This window comes from Impatiens glandulifera, chromosome 3 (assembly GCF_907164915.1).
Source record: "Impatiens glandulifera chromosome 3, dImpGla2.1, whole genome shotgun sequence".
Taxonomy (NCBI): domain Eukaryota; kingdom Viridiplantae; phylum Streptophyta; class Magnoliopsida; order Ericales; family Balsaminaceae; genus Impatiens; species Impatiens glandulifera.
In genome coordinates, this window is record NC_061864.1 from 2,226,619 (window position 1) to 2,247,629 (window position 21,011).

At 29.1% G+C, this 21,011-nt stretch overlaps 3 protein-coding genes across 3 annotated transcripts; all 3 read right to left on the reverse strand.

The window, feature by feature from the left end:
- Positions 1-4: 4 nt before the first annotated feature.
- LOC124932788 (probable ADP-ribosylation factor GTPase-activating protein AGD8) lies at positions 5-3,134 on the reverse strand. Its single transcript, XM_047473468.1, has 7 exons — positions 2,963-3,134; positions 2,702-2,820; positions 2,177-2,597; positions 1,584-1,844; positions 772-894; positions 417-518; positions 5-348 (listed from the first exon to the last, which is right to left on the reverse strand). The coding sequence occupies exons 1-7, from the start codon at positions 3,029-3,031 to the stop codon at positions 241-243; spliced, it is 1,203 nt and encodes a 400-aa protein (XP_047329424.1). The 5' UTR covers positions 3,032-3,134; the 3' UTR covers positions 5-240.
- Positions 3,135-8,566: 5,432 nt separating this feature from the next.
- Positions 8,567-9,873, reverse strand: LOC124932006 (mitochondrial carnitine/acylcarnitine carrier-like protein). Its single transcript, XM_047472599.1, has 2 exons — positions 9,327-9,873; positions 8,567-9,198 (listed from the first exon to the last, which is right to left on the reverse strand). The coding sequence occupies exons 1-2, from the start codon at positions 9,719-9,721 to the stop codon at positions 8,694-8,696; spliced, it is 900 nt and encodes a 299-aa protein (XP_047328555.1). The 5' UTR covers positions 9,722-9,873; the 3' UTR covers positions 8,567-8,693.
- A 7,983-nt stretch (positions 9,874-17,856) lies between these two features.
- Positions 17,857-18,751, reverse strand: LOC124932891 (transcriptional regulator SUPERMAN). The gene has a single exon (XM_047473602.1). It carries the CDS (start codon positions 18,619-18,621, stop codon positions 17,920-17,922), a length of 702 nt encoding a protein of 233 aa, XP_047329558.1. The 5' UTR covers positions 18,622-18,751; the 3' UTR covers positions 17,857-17,919.
- Between the last annotated feature and the right edge of the window lie 2,260 nt (positions 18,752-21,011).

Sequence of the window (21,011 nt, forward strand, 5' to 3'; positions counted from 1 at the left end):
GCTCCAACTTAGCTTTCAAATTTATTACTCATAAAACACAACATATTTCTATCTTTATCACTGTCATGCAGCAATAACAACAAAATTGAGAAATCAAAAATATACATACATAGTGACAGTATAATAATATACATAACCTTTTATTTATTTGTGTTCTCAATATGTTTAGGCCTTTTGAATTTACACGAGTATAAGTATATCCATATTGAGGTAGTTCTTGCCGATGGATAAATGTGTTTTTCAGAGAATTCTGTCTTCAAAATCTGTCATTATAGTCGAGGCCAAGCTACTGAGTTTCTTCCCAGTCTCTCCCGCCATATCCTTAAGAGACGACAGATCCTGTTGGGCCTGCATGGACATAATCGACCACCAAAATCACGATTCCAAATTCCAACACATGGAATTTAGTTTATTACCTGGAAGGAAAATCTATTAATAATGTCTGTCGCATTGGCGTCCAATGATGAGTTATCTGAACCATGTCCAAAAAGATCAGCACTGGATATTGCTGCTGAACCCTGAGAAAAAAGAAGAAGAAGAAGCAATTGACTACTGTCTGTCTTTACATCCTCTGAAACAGACATTACAATTCTTGGTTAAAGGATTTTTATTATCCTGCTCATGTAAAACAGATGCAACTAGTGCAAACATACAGTTGATCCAACTTTTCGTTGTTTCTATTGAAATTTGTATATTTATTATCCCTAACTAAGGAGGATCATAGGGAAGCATCAGTAAAAAAAGAAGCATAAGATCAGAAACAGTGCATACTGAGAATTTCTGTAATGAAACTTTTGCATCCATAGCAGCTTTGTTTTGATCTCCAAAGTATTGTGCAGATGATATTGACTTTGCATTGGAGAACTTCTTCCTTGCTTCATCAGTCTCCTCAATCTGAGGAATAAAAACAGATCAAAATGTATTATAGAAGCAAGGGGAATGAATGCTTAGTTAAAATGCTATCCAAGAGTATGATAAGTCCCTATACTTGAAGAACAAATTAGGGTCCATTGAAACTGTCGGATAAAAATTCCACAGATCTTTAGAAAGCAGACAATATATAACCAAGAAATGTTTGTGTTAAATGTTGTTTAGTATTTTACTATTCAACTCTACAACCGACCAAATACTGCCCCGATCGTTTAACCTGCCAAGGTACGGTTGAAGATTTTAGGAAACAGATGCCAAGATTTGGATTTTCAATGAAAAAATTCACTCAAACCGCATCAACAATAAGACGGGTTTCCTAGCCATGTCAAAGTATGAGAGAATGACAATCATGTGTCTACCTATTTAAGGGAACTCAACTAGAACTGATAAAATAGCTCTAATTAAAATAAGTGAAATGCTTAATTAGGAAAACATAGTCAAAATGAAGAATGTCCTCATTACTACTTATACTACATTGATGTTATTATCTCCACTTGATAGCTTAATCAGATATAAATTCTGAGAAAAACTGAGTGATATATTTTGTTATTTTGAATCACTAGGAAACATAAAAGAAACCCATCTCCATTTCATGTTTCTGTCATGTAGTTCTTCTATTGTACGTGAAGGTAAATGTGTGATATGTGACTCACCTGAACTCTTGAATTGGAGCTAGTTTTTTTTGGATAGCTACTGTCCATTCCAAAATCAGAAAAGAAATCTGAAGACCTTGGTGGGGCTACATGACTTATCATTTGAGTGCCTCCAGAACTCATTTGAGCAGCAGCTGGGACATCATCTACATACTCAAAACGCGTTGTAGAGGGTGAAGCAGCAATAGGAGTGATAGTACTTGAGGCAGGAGCTTGCACAGATTTTTCTTCAGGTTTCTGGTCATAGAGATTTTCACTTGGCTGCATCCAAAATTTTAATATAAGCATGTGAAAACCAAAAAAACTTCTGCTTCATTGAAACCAGACATTTAAATGTTAAAATCTTGAAACTTAGACCTTGTTTGATGTGGGTTAATTTCAAATAAGCCACAATAAAAAATCTACTAATCTATCACATCATTCAAATCATCAACCAAAATACCCTCAACTTAAAAAAATAAATCATATACCCTAATTGTTTTTAACCCCATTTTGAAGAACCTACATCAAACAAGGTTATTGAAACAACCTAAGATTTAACAAGGCCTTAATTTATTATATATTTGCAGAAACACAAGTTACAGAGGATAAACCTTTGTAGTAAGTTTTCTGGCACCAAGACCTAGCTTTCCAGTTTTCTTGGCACCAAGAGGCTTCTTAGATGCAGTTAAAACTGTATGGGAGGATTTTGACGAAGACGATGCATCTGGTTCTTGTTTCCCTGAGGAAATTTCTCTAGGTTCGGTGGGCTTGACATCAAGAAGACCATTAAAGGTTTCTGATGACTTGGAAGCAATAGATGATGATGGTAAACCCGTGTCATCAGCAGGACTTTTTCCAATTTCCTTGGCAAGCAACTGCCTATAGAGTTCAGCAGCTCTAGAAGTATATTTGGCCTCGATCTTTCCTCCATCAATCCATCCATGTTGTCTAAAGAAAACATGGGCACGACTATTTCCCCCAAAGGACATCATCTTTAACTGTTCTGGAGTCCAAGAGTCTAAATTGGTAGACCTACATTGAAGCTTTTCTGTCAGAAATGAGTAATAGAAATAGCAGGAAATACAAAAAGTAAGGTAAATGAGAAAATGAAGACGTGATTTTCTGTAGTGGGTCACCTCACAAAGCTGACATGAACGCCAAGACTGCGGTGTACAGAGGAGCAGTCGATGCACAAGAAGATACCGTAAGTAACAGACGCCCAAGTTGGATTTTTGGCGTTGCAATCAAAACACATCTGAAGAAGAAGAAGAAATGAACAAAAGAAAAGAAAAAGGCCATACAATTAGGCCAATATCTAGAACTAGAAATAGAAATAGCATATCCATGCATGAATCAAAGCATCAACAAATGAAGTTCTTATATAGACATGGACGTACCTTGTTTTCCGACTTGGCTTTTAGCTTTTTGAACACCGCGTTCTTGTCGGTGAACAGATCGGACGCCATTGCAGACAGATCGAAACAAAACACGCGATCGCTTTGATGGAAAACTGTCGATTGATTTCCGATCTCCGTAAATCTTTTTTTTTTGTCTTGTTTTTGAAATGGCCGTTTTTGTTCTTAGGGAGAATATGACTAATTTGCCCACGGCTTTAATGAATTTGAAAATTTGGTGATGAGTTGTTGTCGGTCATTTTTGTAATTTGACATGAATAAATAACAACTCGATGATTTAGGACAGTTTGTTAGAGAAAGAATCACCAACCGACTGGTATAAGATCATCATCATCATAATCATATATAACACCCACGCAACCTTAATAATTACCCGAACATATAAAACTCACTTATTTATTTTCACATTTTCTATATAATTCCATCAAACTAAAAAAAAAAATTTCTTCTTTTATTGAGATAAATCTCATTTCCAAACAAAATCTTTTTTTAAATTCACATTTGATTGAAAAAAAAAATCAAAGATGATATTATATTATTTTAAATAAAATTTATTTAATTCTTTGTTAATTTATTTTGATGGATTGAACTTACTTCATTTTCATCTTTAGTGAGTTTTGTTTAGACACTATAGAATTTCTTGTTCAATTACAATTACTCCTATCAAAATTCTCTAGAATTTTATAGGCATATTTCTTTTTTAACATAAATCTTTGTTATATTTCAACACCTAAAAAATACTTCATTTTTCCAACATATAAATTGATTATCAAAACATCATTTAAAAAAAAAAATTAAAAATAGAGTTGGTTTTGAAGGATATTATTTATTTTCTCTATGATTGAAATAGGCTTTTTTTTTACGAATATATCATGTCCTGAGAGTTTGTTTAATATCTTTAGTTAGTTCACCATGTAGAAATGCATTTTTACATCAAATTTATACAAATTCAAACTTTTTGTGAACAGCTATTATAACCAAGATTTGGATAATGTTCTACCTAGTTACTAATTCGAAAACCTCCTTATAACTAACTTCATATTTTTAGGCATAAGCCTTCGGGATTAATCCGGCTTATGTTTGCACATTTCTCCCTTTTCTTAACACAAATCTTCTTTTCTTCTTTAGAAAATTTAATTAAATTTTCTATGTTTTGTTTTTCTCAATAACCTTAATTTCAGTTTACATTCTCTCCTTCAACTGGATACTACCAATAACTTCTTAAAAAAATTGAATGTGCTGATAAATTGAGAACTAGGTTACTCTAATCTTCTCTAATTAAGTGTAATCGACAATGTAGTATTTCTGTCAATAAAAAATCTCGTTTTTTTCTTTGACAAAGTTAGTGGTGAAGTTTATGAACTTTCTCGATGTGAGATTATTGGTGAGGGCAGGCCTTCATCTACTTTTCAGTTATTAGTTCCAAGTTTTCACCATCTTTATTTTCAATTTCACACCCACCATTTCCCATTCTAGTTTTTTTAACTAGAGTTATTTGACAATCCCAACACACATCTTCCTTAAAAATAACATCTCTATCCCACTATAAATTTTTTTTTTTTTAAATATGATCATAAAATCTATAAATTTTAGATTTCTTACTTATACCAAAAAAACATAAATAGAGCTCTTATTATTCAATTTTAGCATTTTGTATAATTACATATGTACATGTGCAATGCAATCAAATATTTTTAAATGACTTATAGAGTGTTTTATATCACTTTAAATTTTTTTCAGGAGTTTTTTCTTTCACTACACCAGTGAAACTTCTGTTCATAATTTATGCACAACTATGCACAACTTCAAGCTAAAAATAATTAGAAACTTATTTATTGGACAGCATTTTCTCACATCAATAATGATTATTCTATTTCTTCTCTTCAGTTACCCCATTTTATTGGGAAATATATCGTGCACTTAATTGTCTTTCTTATCTCATTCACTGAATCACTTGATAGTAGTTATTTGATTCATTGTAAAATAAAATCTCCACCTCTTTTTCCACCATTAGTTTGAAGTTTTTAAACAAATTAAATGCCTCAATTTTTGTTTTTTAAAAATAAACTCATAGTTGTATCTTCTTTCACTCATCGAAGTTGATATTATGGGACCACATATGTCTTCGTGTATGAGTTGGAATTTTTAGTTGATCTCCACTTACTTTTTTTTTTTTTTTTTTTTAATAGCTTGCATTGTTAAATTCTAGAGAGACAATGAATGCATTTTTTCTTAAGTGATTTTTTTTTTGTAATGTTTCAATCATTTTCTTGAGTTCCATAATTTCTAATTTAGATTATCATCATATAATGTCAAAGATATAATTCACCCTTATACAGTAGTCTTAAAACAAATTTTTAGCTTTTGATTTATTTCTGATCTTTTCAACATGATAATTAATAGTTTAAATATTAAAATATTCTGATTGTGCTCATTTGCACAGTAATAATCAAACATTTTTGTGGGGAGTGATACGACTTGTATTCTCTCCATTTTATAATATTGTTGATACATGTCTCACTAAGATGGCTCATACTTAGAAGGTTATTTCTCAAGTTTAGAATATAATATATTTCTAAAATAACTTGTCTTATACATTTTATCATTAACTTCACACTGTTTTTTACTGTAATAGTTAATCTTATTTAATTGAGTGTCTAAAGTCGGTCTGCAGCCGATAGAATTAGGGCTGCAAATGAGCCGAGTCGAGCTCGAACCAGCTTGAGCTCGAACTCGACTCGATTTAGTATTTATTAGCTCGACTCGAACTCGAGCTCGAACGTGTTTATAAATTTGAGCTCGAACTCGAGCTCGACTATTAACCTACAAGCTCGGCTCAACTCGAAAAGTTTGAACTAAAATTAAATTTTCAAACTCGAGCTCGAACTCGAACTCGAACTCGAGCTCGAACTCGAACTCGAACTCGAACTCGAACTCGAACTCGAACTCAAACCCAAACTCAAACCCAAACCCAAACCCAAACCCAAACTCAAACCCAAACCCAAACCCAAACTCAAACCCAAACATAAACCTAAACCCAAACCCAAACCCAAACCAAAACCAAAATTTATTTTCAAAATAAAAATATCAAACTTTCATACATATATAACATTTAAAACATTATATTTTAAAATAAAATATTAAACAATCATAAATATTTAAAAATTAAAAAAATAATAGTCCAAAGTCCAAACTTTAAAAATAGCAGACCACCATTACTAATCAAAATTCTAAAACATAAAATTTCAAAATTAAAGTACAAAATAATATAAATTGTTTGAACAATCAATATATTAATCTTTTTTAAGTATGTTCTTCAAATATAACACACGTACTTACCCGCAGTTAATAATATGAAATGTTTAAGCTTAAAACTAATTAATATAAAAATACATGTTAAAAAATATCTAAAATTTAACTTATATATTAAAGAGTAGATACTGTCAAAAAAAAATATTCATAAACTTATTTATAATTAGAATCTACTAATTATATATATATATATTATAATATACTATTAATCTTATAAATTCATTTTTCCATTCAACATATTATATATATATTATAATTTTTTTATCCCTTCATTTATATATACTAACATTTTTTATTATATATAATATATTAACATTTTTTTATCTCTTTCAATATTGTATATAATATATTAACAATTTTTATCTCTTTCGATATTATATAATATTATATACTAATTATTATATCTTTATTTACACATTTTTTCTATCATTAATCCAACCATAATATAAATTGAAAATTATTTTATATAAACCCTGATATAAATTGAAAATCATTATATATAATAATGTTTCTATATTTATCCAATCTCTAATATAACTTCATGCTTTTATATATATATATATATATATATATATATATATATATATATATATATATATATATATATATATATATATATATATATATATAAATAAATAATAGTGTTTTTTTATATTTATCCTATAAGCATTAGTTTTTTATCATACATAAGGAAATCAAAGTTATCTATAATAGAAGTAAAAATAGATAGATTTTAATTACCTGTAAGCCTTGTGAATGAATGAGAGAAATATTGTAGATGAAAGATAATATAAAAAATGGAATCAACCTATTATTAATGAGTGAAAGAAATAGTAAGGACAAAAAAAAGAAAAAAAAGATGAAATGATGAAAAAAAATAAGAAGATGAAATGCTTGAAGAAGAAGATGAAATGACGATGATGAAGAAGATGAAATTGTGAAGACGGAAGAGATAGAAGAAAAAAAAATGAAGAGTTATGTTGATTGAAATTAAGGTTTTGCTTTAAATAATATAATATAATAATATGGATTGGACCAATTATATGGGCTTTGAAAAGAGAGGAGAAAAGAGAAAAAATATTGTTTTAAATTTTAATATTAACAATAAATACAAAATATATTATATTATCAGGCTCGAAAAAGCTCGAACAATCATTATATGAGCTCGAGTTCGGCTCGAATATTAAACGAGCCGACTCGAGCTCGATTAAAGTCAAGCTCAAGTCGAGCTTTGACCGAGCGGCTCGCGAGTAGCTCACGAGCGGCTTGACTCATTTGCAGCCCTAGATAGAACCATTATAAGTTCTCACACATATGATGTGAGCACCTAGAATCTAAATAACAAAACCTCTTATTCATTTTTTTCAAGTGGTTTTGTTGAATTCATTATGATCATTTCTTTTTCACATCAACTTCACCATATTTTCAGCATATTGCGCATTATTTTTCCAGTTGGAACATCTTTTTGATAATGTCTAATATTGTGACATCTGTAACACTTTATTGTAGATATGTTAAAATATCTCAATTTGCCTCTTCCTTATTTTTTTTCAATTATTACTATAAAATTTGTGCCGATGTGCAACTAAAAAACTTTAAAGTTCATCGATAGACTGTCATCTGACTATTGTCCCTGGCTTCTTCAATAACCACTACATTATGAACTTCTCTCTTAATGTTTTTAGAATATTAATAGAGTCTTCTAATTTTTCACCATTACTTCTAATCTTATTGGCTAATACTACAACTAAGCAAAATAGTAATTTATCGTCGTTTTTCATCCCAAGTATTTGGAATTTTCTTCGTAGAATATTAAAAAAATGATCTTTTACCTTCTCATTACCTTCTTACTCTCTCTTCAAAGAGTCTTATATGATTTTAGAGGTACTCTATAGTACCTATCCAATATTTGCTCGAATACAAATAATTATTCACCTTACCGTCTTTCATCTGCATCTCGTTAAATTTAGTTCCGGCTCCACTAGTTGTTGGATTGCCGAGTGCCTCAAGATCTTGAGATCGAAGTAAATTTTTCATAAACTCGCTCAAGCGATTGTAGCGGAGACCGTCAAAGCTAGAGATTCTCATTTGTATTTACTCATGTTTGAGAGTCTTTGAGCTCTAATATCACTGGTTGAAATCAGAGAATGCAAAACTATCATAATTTATTACTAACAAAAATACTTTATAAATAACCTAAACAAAATACAAGAAATTAAGAGATCATATAGGTTAATTATTAATTATAAATTGCATTGATTTAAGAATTCAAAATCAAAATGAAAAATTACTTTATTATTTATTAAGTGAAATATTATATGTAATTCAATACCCTGTTCTCTAAATTATAACAATTTCAAAAACAAAAAAAAGAAATCCATATCGTGTTTTGCATCCCAGTTCATGTCAAAGCAGATCTAGTCACTTCATACACCAAGAAGCATGTGGCATTAGCAGGGATGCTTCGAGCCATAGCAGGTCCAAATCCCCTATATAAGCCCTTAATTCCTTGTGCTTTCAAGATTTTCTTGAAAGCATCAATTGAGCCTGAGTACTTGGGATTTCTAAAGTCATCCACCTGAATCAAGCTCTTGACAACATCGGTTGGGTATACAGATAGCCAAAAGGAAGCACCTGCCAGCCCTCCCGCAACCATCAAAGAACCTTGCCCCAAACTGGAAGTATCAGACCCTCCTGCAAGGTACTGCTTTAAAGCCTCATATACACCAAAAGTAACAGCATTTCCAGGCACTTCACGGGCCAAAGTTGGAATCAAGCCCTTGAATAGGCCTCGAATACCCCCTTCTGACCTTATTACATGTCTTGCTACCTCCATCGGCCCTCCATACTTCACTAAGGCTACACCACCCGAATTGCTTCCCGCCAAAGCACTTTGTGCTTGTAACCTGTTTAATGGTTTTCAGATTTACACCCCACAATTCAAGACATCAACTTGATGTTTATTACTTTAAAGAATTAGACCCATCATCTAGAAATCAACTAGAATGCAATTGCAAATAAAAACAAACCAGACCTGCATTTGATCAATTCGGTAGGGCATGCCAAGAAAGAGACAGCAAGTCCTGCACCAGCACCGCAGAAAATCTGATCACGAGGCGTAAGTGAAGCGCCGCCGGATTGGGACCTGAACAAGGCTTCCATTTGGCCTCTGACGGAGAAGAGGACAGCATTGAAAGCAGCAACGGTGGCCAGGGGAGCACCCATTCCTTTATACAGACCCCTCGGACCTTCTGCGGCGATAGTTTGTCGGACAGCATCAATGGCACCGGAGTACTTGGAGAACTGACCTGGAAGAGGAACAGGTTGGCTTTGTAGTTTTACCTTTATGGTATCAAAAGGGTGTCCCACGATCAGTTGGGCAGCCCCACCGATTGTCCCAGAAAATAGATCCTTTGCAAGATCACCCATCAAAATGACTCAGCGATAGAGATGATGATGATGATGAACAAATTTGAAGACGACGCCACCAATGAGCTGAAAGCGATGGAGAAAACGGCCAATAATAATCAGAGGAGCTCAGAGAAAGGCATAAATGTATATAGGGTTCCACATGACTACTGTACTGTAAAGCTTGTTTGGTTTGCTTTATTCATTTGTTTGTACTATGTATTTATTGTTATTAGAGAATAATGTTAGGTAGCCTAGTAGGCAATATATGTTTGTCTCTTGTTTCATACTAATTCAAATAAATTATTAATCACATTTTTTTATAATATTATAAATATTAAAACATAATATATTTTATTCAGTTAAAAAATATATAAGAAGTTAGTATGACTCCATAGTCTCCTTCCAATCTCAATTTAAGAAATTATTTTTTATGTTTTCTCTTCAGCCTCGTTTGAAAATCTTAGGTTATTTGATTTTTACCTGGAATTTAAAAAAAAATCTTATATAACCTAAATGAAAAGAAAACCAGGTTTTTTAATTTTATTTACTTAATATTAATATAACCATGTACATATATCAATAAAGGGTATTTTTAAATTTTTTTTAAATAAATAGTGGGTAATTTAATTATTTTAATATATAAAAAGATTGATTAGATAATTGAGTTGATAAATTAATTTTTGAATAAAAAAAATAAAACAATAATAATAATAACCACTACATCAAACAAACCCTTAGACATCTACATGATAATTTGTACTCATTAGTCATTCCCATTCATTCCAGGGCGAATTCAGAATTTTTTTTTCACTGGGCTTAAGGTTAATTTGGATACTTGGGTCGGATTTTGGGTTGACCCGCCCATAAACTTAAAACGGTTAAAAATAAAATTAAAAATGCTAGAGGTATGTTTCGAACTTACAACCTAACAAAAACAAGTACAATCCTTTAACGAACTAGGTTACTAAGATTTTATATTTTAAATTCAACACCAAATTTGATAAACGCGAGACGTTTTAACATTAATATAAATTCAAGTTTGTAACTTAATATATATATATATATATATATATATATATATATATATATATATATATATATAATGATGTTGAGTAAATGGATACTTGAGTCGGATTGTGGGTTGACCCACCCATAAATTTAAAACAGTTAAAAATAAAATTAAAAATGTTATCCGTAATTTTTTTTCACGGTTTTTTATATTAGGGCTAAATGCTAATTACACTAATACGGGTAATAAATAAAAACATTAATCAAATTGTTCCATAAATATCCTTACTAAAATAAAATAAATATATAAAATTTAATTAAAGATAAGAATATTCCATTTAAAAAAGAAATTTATAAATTTAAAACTATATAGTTGAAGAAAAATTAAATTTAAAAATGTAAAAAGTTAAATTAATTAAGTTTTAAATAAAAAAAACTAACTATATATAAATAAAAAAAAATATGAAAATATAATAAGTGAAGTTAATTATATGATAATATAAAAAAAAAGTAAATAAAATATAAAAATAATAATAAAATTACAAAATCATCGTTATAAAAATATATTATTAAGTGAATAGACATTTAAAAAATTAGAGATCATTAATGCATATAAGTTATATTAGAAGAGTATAATTATAAATTATATTAACTTTTAAAATATAATAAAAAAATTAAAATAATAATACAAAACCCGGGGAGAGGCCAAAGTTTGAACACCTTACCTCCCCATTATTGTTTCATTCAAATACCAACTGGACTACATAACATTTGTTATTCATATACATATAAAACTTTATTATTTTAAAATTCTACCCTGGGCTAGAGCCCGCCACGTGGTTCCGCCGTTGCATTCATTTATGATTTTTTTTTTCAAACAATATTTATGATAAAATCTCAATTTTAGAGTTAATAGATAATTTAAATGACAATAATATTATTTATGAGATAAAAATAAATAAATTTAATTATTAATAAAAAAAATCAAAATAAAAGTAAAGGCAATAAATCTGATAAAAATAAAAAAGAATAAAAACATGATAACTTTTTAATTGATGAATCAAACAAAATACTTTGTTAACAGTTACATGCAAAATTCAAATCGCTTACTTCCTTTACCAGAAAAAAACAGAATACCAAAATAATAAAATTAAACTAATATGTGTATAAATTGACTTGTCAAATCCATTTATTTTTAAAATGGATAGAAGTTGATTTTGTTTTCTTAATTTTTATTAAAATATTAGTTTAATTGTTTTTAATATGTACTAAACTCATTTTTTTTTAATAAATATAGCAAACTCCTTTTTTTTTAATTTTATTTAAGTTTTTAGATAATCTATATATTTTCTTAATCGATTTAAATATTTTTCTTTCTAAAATTATATAAAACATTCCTCTAAACCTGGAGTTAACTAGAAAAGAACATGAAAAATAATCTAAACAAAGTCTAAACCTGTAAATCAAAATGAACTTTGATAGTAAAGTAAACAAAATATTTTTGTTGTCATTGAAATTTACTAAAATTCCTAAAATATCGAATCAATTTTACAAAAATAAATACATAATATTTTTCTCATTTTCTCAAAATAGTTAAATAGAAATATATGGGAGCGAGTAATTTAAATAATATGTAGATTATTTAAAAAACTGTGATAGGGATAATTTGAAAAATAAAGTTTTTTTTTAAAAAAAAAAAATTAAAGGGTACTAATATATAATGATAAAGGTGAATACTTACCATAAGGTCATGGGTTCAAGCCCGTCATACAACAAGTTCTGCGTCTGGTTAAATTGTTAAATATGTTTGCGGGTTACCTACTTAATCTGTTTTCCCATTTTTATTTTTTTTTATGTAATGATAAAATATTATTTTTTAAGAGAATAGAGACTATTTTAATATTTTGATTAATCAATTAAATAATTTGATAAATATTTAATAAATAATATTTAAGTAGGTTCATACTTATTAAATTAAAAAAATATATATATATATTTCAAAATATAGTTATAAACAAGTTGTTAAGAACACTTTTGATAATAAAAAGTAGAGAAGATATTGTTGGGCCTGGGGAACATTTTATGAAACATATTTATTTTGGGCGGTTTCTAAATAGAGAGAGTGGGCCGTGAAATGTGGACCTCATTCATTTAATGTGTAAAAAGTTATCATGATAATAAAAAAAACATAATTATAAAATGATACCTACAAGATATTGTCAATATGGCCCACACAGTTGTGTGAAAGTGACAAAATTTTAAATTGCCCTTCAACCTCTTGTGTTATTAATTTATTCTTTTTCTATTCAGTATATATTATTTTAAAACAACTTCCTAAATAAACATTAATATTTCCCTTTCCAATGTATTCTTTTTCTTCTTTTTATTTCACCTTTACACAAACGTAATGTAATTATGGTAAAATAACTCAATAAAAAATATTATAAATAAGTCACAACACCAATTGATCTTAATTATAAAATGAATCAAATCCAGTCAACAACAAACACTCATACTATCGGCATCAAAAAGCTCCACCCACCAATTTTTTATAAGAATTTGTACACAAATGGTGAGCTCTTTCTTGCCTTTTCTTTTCATTTACCTATGTTTGTTTGTAGATATTGTTGTGTAAATTCAATTCATTTTATAATCAAATAATTTAAATTTTAAGTGATTATAAATATATATTAAATGATAAAGCAAATAATCAAAATCAATAATCACAAATACATTAATTTTTGCACTCTACCACAGTGTGAGTGATGATTCACCACAGTTATAAATCACTAATAAAAAAATGTTTTGAAAATAACACATGATTATAATAATGATTCAAAATACAAATATCTAAAAATTAATATTTTATCACTGTAACAATTACAATTTTGAAAATTATCAAAGTAAAAAGTAAAAAATTATATGTGCATCTAATAAAGATGTATAATTTAGGAGATGACTGCATAAAAAAAAAAAAACATTTTTAATAAATAAGATTAACTTTAACTTTTAACAAAATAAAACAAATTCTTATAAAAAATAAGGTCAAGATCATTTATTTGATTACCATATTAACCATTAAGGTTATTTTTTATAAATAAAAAAATCATCATGCATATCTTTATTGTTTATTAATTAAACTTGGATGGTATAATTTGAAGGTAAAATTTTAGTCATTTAAATTTTTTTCACAAGCGAATTATTTTCACATTTATATAAAATAACCGTTACGCGCTGTCTTCTTACTGTAACGTATTATTTTATTTTTTTAATCATTTTATCACATTTATATAAATAAAATAACAATAGTACTATATTTTTCGATTTTTTCAATTATTTTCACATATTACATCGTTTTTAAAACATTGAAACCGTATTCGACAGTTTTAAATACGTATATTTAAAAAAAATACTAAATTTAAAATATAAATACATCAAAATCGGTAGATTTTATGTCATTATTAAAAAAAAATTAAAATCTATATATTTTTTAATTTTCTTAAATATAATTATTATTTTATTTAAAAATATAATAAATTAATTATAAAAAAAATAATACGTTAAAATAATATAACCAGTTTTGTTCATTTAATTTTTTTTTTTAAATTCGAACCCATATACTAAAACTCTCATTCTTATAAAAGCATCCAAGTTGGAACCTCAAATTAACCATGCTAATTAAAAAAAAACATAGAAAAATGAAAGATGAAGAAAAAGGGCCATTAAAATCCATGAAGAATCTGGGATTGTGCCGTTGGATGATCTGCGGTGGAGAGTGGAACGATGTCACTCTCAAGTCTCAGCTGTGGATAGGAGAAAGGCAATGATTGCTGTGAGAGAAAGAGAAAGAGAAAGAGGTAATGTCTTATTTCAAATCAGAGCCCCCCATGCACTGAAGTCGACTTTACCCCCATTTCTCTCTCTCTTCTTCCTCAACCATACATTCATTCTCTCTCTCTCTCTCATTGATAATAACATACCAAATCTCACTTTGTATATGTTTTCTTGGTTTATTATTGTCTTTTTTTACTGTGCAGTTACCGAAAGAAATATATCGAATCTTGGTTATATATATATATATATATAAACAGGTGGTAATGTATATATATATATAGTCGACAGAGATACGTACATTAATTACTACTCATGATCATGATTCATGAATATATATATATGTATGATATATATTTGTCGTCGTCGTCGTCGTTCGTACTCTGTACGTAATTTAATTACCAGATTGTCCTTTATCACCACTATTTATACATGCTTTTGTCTTTCTGAAACCACATGACTGCCTATTTCTTCTTCAATTCAATTTATCATCCATCAATATCAAATTAATAATTACAACTTTCTTTATAATTAATTTATATATAAGAGCTAGCCTAATTAAGATCAGTAGTGGTGTATACAAACGTCGTATGTGAGAAAGAGATCAGGAGATCCATCATGCATGTCGGCATATATATACATATATATATATATATATATGGGGACCAAACTAGCTATAGGTACTACTTTTTTATGGATGTTGGAGGAAATTAATTAATTATATAATAATATTACAATATCCATCAGAATATATATAGCTAGCGACTGGCTTAATTTGTTGTGGTCTCTCTTACCAAGTTAGCTAGCTAGCTGTCCACCTCTAAATTATATATGGTGGGAGGGGGTCCAAATTTCATTTCACTTAAGCCTTGTTTCAATTGGGTTTTCATAGAAAGAGAAAATAATAATAATAATAATAATGATCGATGATTTTAAAGAAGTAACGATTATTTTTGGTAAAAAGATTTATATATATATATATAATAAAAAATAATAATTTAAAATAAAAGGTATTTTAGTATTTTGATTAATAAAATAAATGATTTGATTATTTATAAGTGATTGATTAAAAAATTAATTTTCAAACAAAACTTTATTGTATAAATATAAATGCATCAGATAATAAATATGTTATATATATTGAGGGACAAAGATTCTCTAAATATGTTATCCTTTTCGATCCCGACCACATCAACTTCTTATAACTTCCTAGCTAGCTAGCTAGCTAGATAGATAGATGCTATATTTATATATATACTCTTTTCATGTCTTCAATATACATATATATCCAACTTTCAACTTATTGGAACACCTGAAACAGTATATATACCATTCAACTAGCTAGTTACTACAAATTAAGTTTGAATTTAACTAATTAATTGGATTCTTTTCATTAATTCATAATATTAAACACAAAAATCATGAAAATTTAATTTGCTACAAAATATGCCACAATATCAATATAAGTTAAAAAAAGAAAAAAGGAAAAAGAAAAAAAAAAGAGTTCAAAATTAAGTAGATGGTCCAATTCGAGGTTCTCTAATGACATTAGATCAATATCAGTTTAACATACTAAGTAGAATACATATGTTTTTCAGAACACTGTAAATGAGACCCATATGATTTCTCTCTTGTGGAAGGTTATACACCAATGCTTTAATTATTCAATTTGACTAATTTTAATAACCTAAACAAAATCAAATATCATTTCATTTTCCTTTCATCCAACCCATTATTTAATTCATTTACCAAAATACTAATACATTCTATTTTAAATTATTATTTTTTATTATATATATATACTCTTTTAATAATCATTATCTCCTCAAAATTATCAATTATTAATATTTTTTTCTCCCTCTAAATTTTTCAAATAACTTCAATCCGAAACTCTAAACAAATGTTGATAACCCAAACTCAGGGCGACACAGCAAGCCCATGAGTTAGGGTAAACACAACTCTATGCCTCCCGATAACCAAATTTAAAAAACAAAAAATTATTTTCTCTTTCATTCTTTCCTTTTGATCTCTTTCCTCAAATTTTCTTTGTAAAACAAATAGTCTATGAATGAATCTGATAACGATACCAACAAGTTGTAGCCTAGCTAGCTTGATGCAGCCATTTGGCACAAAGACTCAAGACCCCAAGGGAAATAAGTTGTTAGTGTTTACACATCAACATAAGTATCATAGAGAATTCTAGATAGCATCCTGGCAAATCCCCATTTTTTTTCTACTGGCTGGCTATGATCATATTGATGTTTTATTAATCAAGAATTTTGTTTTCAGACTTATATATAATCTCATGGGTGTGAATTGACAACATTATGTCATATGATTTGTAAACAGCAGGAATTAATTTCATGTTACAAAATAAATAAAAATATATAAGGTTCAATCTGTTTCCACTTAAATCAGGACTCTGGCACTGAGTTCCCAAGAAGTTACATTAATGGCTGGGTACTGTAAAATATTTAAATAAGTTTTGAATGAAATAATTAAACCGTGTCTTACATGGTAAATAAATGGAAGATAAACCTTATAAACAACGAATCCTTTATGTGCAGACAATAATCAAAGAGCTCATTCATAAGGGGACAAGATATTTTTTTAATTAGAGATTTCTTAAAAGCATTGTCCATATCATATGTGTTATAACTATTGTCCTTGGCAACTCTCTCTTCAAGAAATTAAGAGAAGAAAGAGAGATCACCCCCACGGAAACATATGCATGCCCCAGAATTTAAAAGCCTGAGGGAGAAAATGACACTGCACTGCTATCTAATTATCACACTCTCTATCTATCTTGATTGCTCATCAAAACCCTAATTCTCAATAGTGAAATTCTGGAAAAATATCTGATAAAAGTGTTTTTTTTTTGTTTTTTTTTTCAAGAATAAATATATTGATAAAAATAAAAATAAAAAAACAGTTTTTTTTTTAATATATACCAAAACACTTTATATTTTATTTTTTGGGGTTTAAATTAAAAAAAAATGATTAGATGGATGAAATGATTGCTGTTTAGAATAAAAACTCTTTAAAAAAAATCTTTAAAATCCAGAGATCAAACAAGCTTAAAGACAAGGGATGAAAGTGAGAGTATCATCAATCTTAAAATAAAAAAAAAAAAAACTAGTTTTCAGTATTTATTTTCCTCATCTGTAATGTACTGATGTCCAGTACTAGCCATTTGCAGGATCAATCACATGTACACACTACTACACATGCACAATTCAAGAAATCAAACCATGTAAATTAATGTCACAAATTGAAAATAATTATACTAGTAAACTAGAAGAGAAGAAGAACACAACATTTTTCATATAATATCATCAAAAAAGTACAAGATTACATATTCAATTTAATTAACATGATCATGAAGATGGCCAGTTACGTCCTAGCCTGAGCTCCAGATCAATCTCTTCAGTTGCTCCTTGAGTACTGCTTGAACTATGATTAGGGTTATAATTATAACCGACCACCGGAAAGTTAATACATGATATCGAGTTGTTTTGAGGGTGTGGCAAGGTGTCGGAGAAGAGTCTCGAGGTTTGATGAGATGCTTTTTCGGGGAGAATTGCGCCTGTACCGATGCTATTAGGGTTTGGCGGCAATGAGTAGACAAGGCAGAGACCGCCGTTCGTCATGAAATCTTGAGGCGGAATTATGAGAGGGGATGTGGGGGAGGCGACCGTGGGGAGAGAATTAAGAGGTGGAGGAGGAGGATATGGGTGGGACTGGTGGAGCCTTGCCCTATCGCGGCGGTGAACGTTCATGTGGCCGCCGAGAGCTTGCGCTGACCTGAACTCACGGCGACAGAAAGAGCAAGTGTAAGATCGGGGCGGCCAAGTGGTCCCCATTGCTTGATTGGTATCCTCTTCAAAGGCCTTGACTTCCCAATTAGGGTCTTCTTCATCATCGTGGTCGGCTATGACATCATCCATAGGAAAATTGGGTTGGTTCAACATCCATGTAGCGGTCGCCGGCGGCGCCGGCGGTTGGAGATTGTTGTGGTGGTCGGATTGGACTAATCTTTGAAGGTGAGTCAAGGAGATGAGGCCGAGATCACCAGCCATGAGTATAATAATAATTATATATTATTATTTTGATGAGTTTTCAGATAGACAATAAAAGGTATATAGGATATGAGAAATCGATCGATCGAGATAGGGAAATGAAGAAGGAAAAGTGGGTTAAATAATAAGTGATGGGATAATATTGGTTGGGTGTGACTTGTGAGAGAAAATGTGGACATATTAAACCCTAGAGAGAACCCACGGAGATACTAACAATGTTTAGTTTGAAATAGAAATTAATTATGATTTGGAATTTAGTGAGAAGAGATAGATGGATAGAGATAGATAGATAGATAGATTGGAATCCAATCTAGTGTCACTGAGTAGTCTATGTATGTGGTGGAGACAGTCATTTTCTTCTTTACATTGGCTTCATCGCCCTCTATCCGTCATGCATTTGCTTAGGTACTTTCACCCCCTTTTTTTTCTTTTTTTTAATTTTAAATTTGGTCACATTTGAAATTCAAATGCATTACCTAAATAGATGAGTTAATGTGCACTACCATCACTCATGAACCTGAGTTATTAGTTTTCATCAAACCAATAATAAATTATATCTTTCAAAAATATCAATTAATCCAAACAATGAGACTAGTTCATCAACATCATAAATCAAACCATTAACTTAATTTGAATGAACATTGATGTATATTAAACCAATTCAACAAGCACAAACACAAAAGAATATATATATATATATATATATATATATATATATATATATATATATATATATATATAAAAATATATATAATGATGCTTAATTTCAAAGTGTCTGGATTAACGGGTCGAGAGCTCTGGTTAATTTGGATATATATATGTGAGAGTAAATGGATATCTGAGTCGGATTGTGGGTTGACCCGCCCATAAACTTAATACGGTGTAAACTAAAATTAAAAATGTTATACGCATGTTTCAAAATTGCAAACTAACAAAATAAATACAACTCTTTAATCAAGTGTGATTGAGATGTGATCTGTCACGGATAATAGGCCGGTATCAATTGAAAGTGGTTAAAAATATGAATCAAATATTTGATTGATCAAAGAGTGAAGTAATTAATGATGTTAAATGTTAAAAAAATATGAATCAAGTATTTGATTGACCGAAGTGAAAATGTAAGGTTACGAGATAAGAGAATCATTTGAAAAAAAATATGTGATGAGATATGTGAGAATATAAATTATTTTACCGAAGTAAATAAAATGTAAAAGGATAGTTTTCTATTTTTTATTTTAATATATTATTCGTAATTTATTATAAAAATATATTTAATACATATTATTATTTATATTCGTTTGTATCGCAAGGAAACGAAAAATCTCTCACACAATTTAATAGACATATATGAACCTATTATATTTTGGATAATGAGCATGCTGCCCAGCCTGGCCCGGTTAAGTAAAATATTTAAAACTAAATTTAAAAGTTAATTAATACTAACATTTACATAATTCAAATTAATTAAATGTTTAATTAGCTTATTTTATGTGTATTATACTTATCCAAGGTTGGAAGAGTTATAGTTAAAAGTATTTTATTTTCTAGCTATATGAAATAAATGTTTGACTCTATTATTAAATGCAATAAATATTAAATTTTGGTTCAAGATTAATTAGTGAAATATTATGTTAAGTGTACAAAACGTTTTGTTGAGAAAAAACACTTAACCATTTAATCAAGCGCAAAATTTGCCGCCTGACGGGCTCGAACCCAAGACCGCATAGAGGCCTGACTGGGGATATTCATCTCTTGTTGCCGCTAGACTAGAAGATTAAAATTGTTGAGTAACATAACCAATTATTCTATTTGTTGAGACTCCGAAAAAAATAGTTTTATTCGGGTCTTTGATTAATGATGTGAGATCGACATTAATACAATATTTCATCCTCCGTAACATTCGATTCTAAATAAATATATTATTTGTGTATTTATTGTCCCACTTCATCTTACAATGTTCAATGTCATTTTTTTATATTAAAGCTACCCTAATGAATTTTCTAGAATATAGATCAATATTTTTAACCTTTTAACTTAGTAAACTCTTTCATTCGAGTTTGTGATGTGGTGGTGTGTACGTACTAAATTTCAATATGGAATGTAATTAGGTAGTTGTACAGATTTATGCAACTTTTATTTTTAAAATTTTATTTTTTATAAATATTTGAGATATATAATATGTTAACAATGAAATAAAAATTAACATAATTGGTTAGTTAAATATAATTTTAGTTTTTTTGATGACCCAAAAAAAATACAAATATCATTTGGTGGGTGGCTCTATGATCATTGTTGCATTATAGTGTGGTGTGTATTGAAAATAATTTTTTTTTCTATTCAACATCTTTGGAAAATGACAATAATATTGCAAGTGAATGGAAGAAATAGTC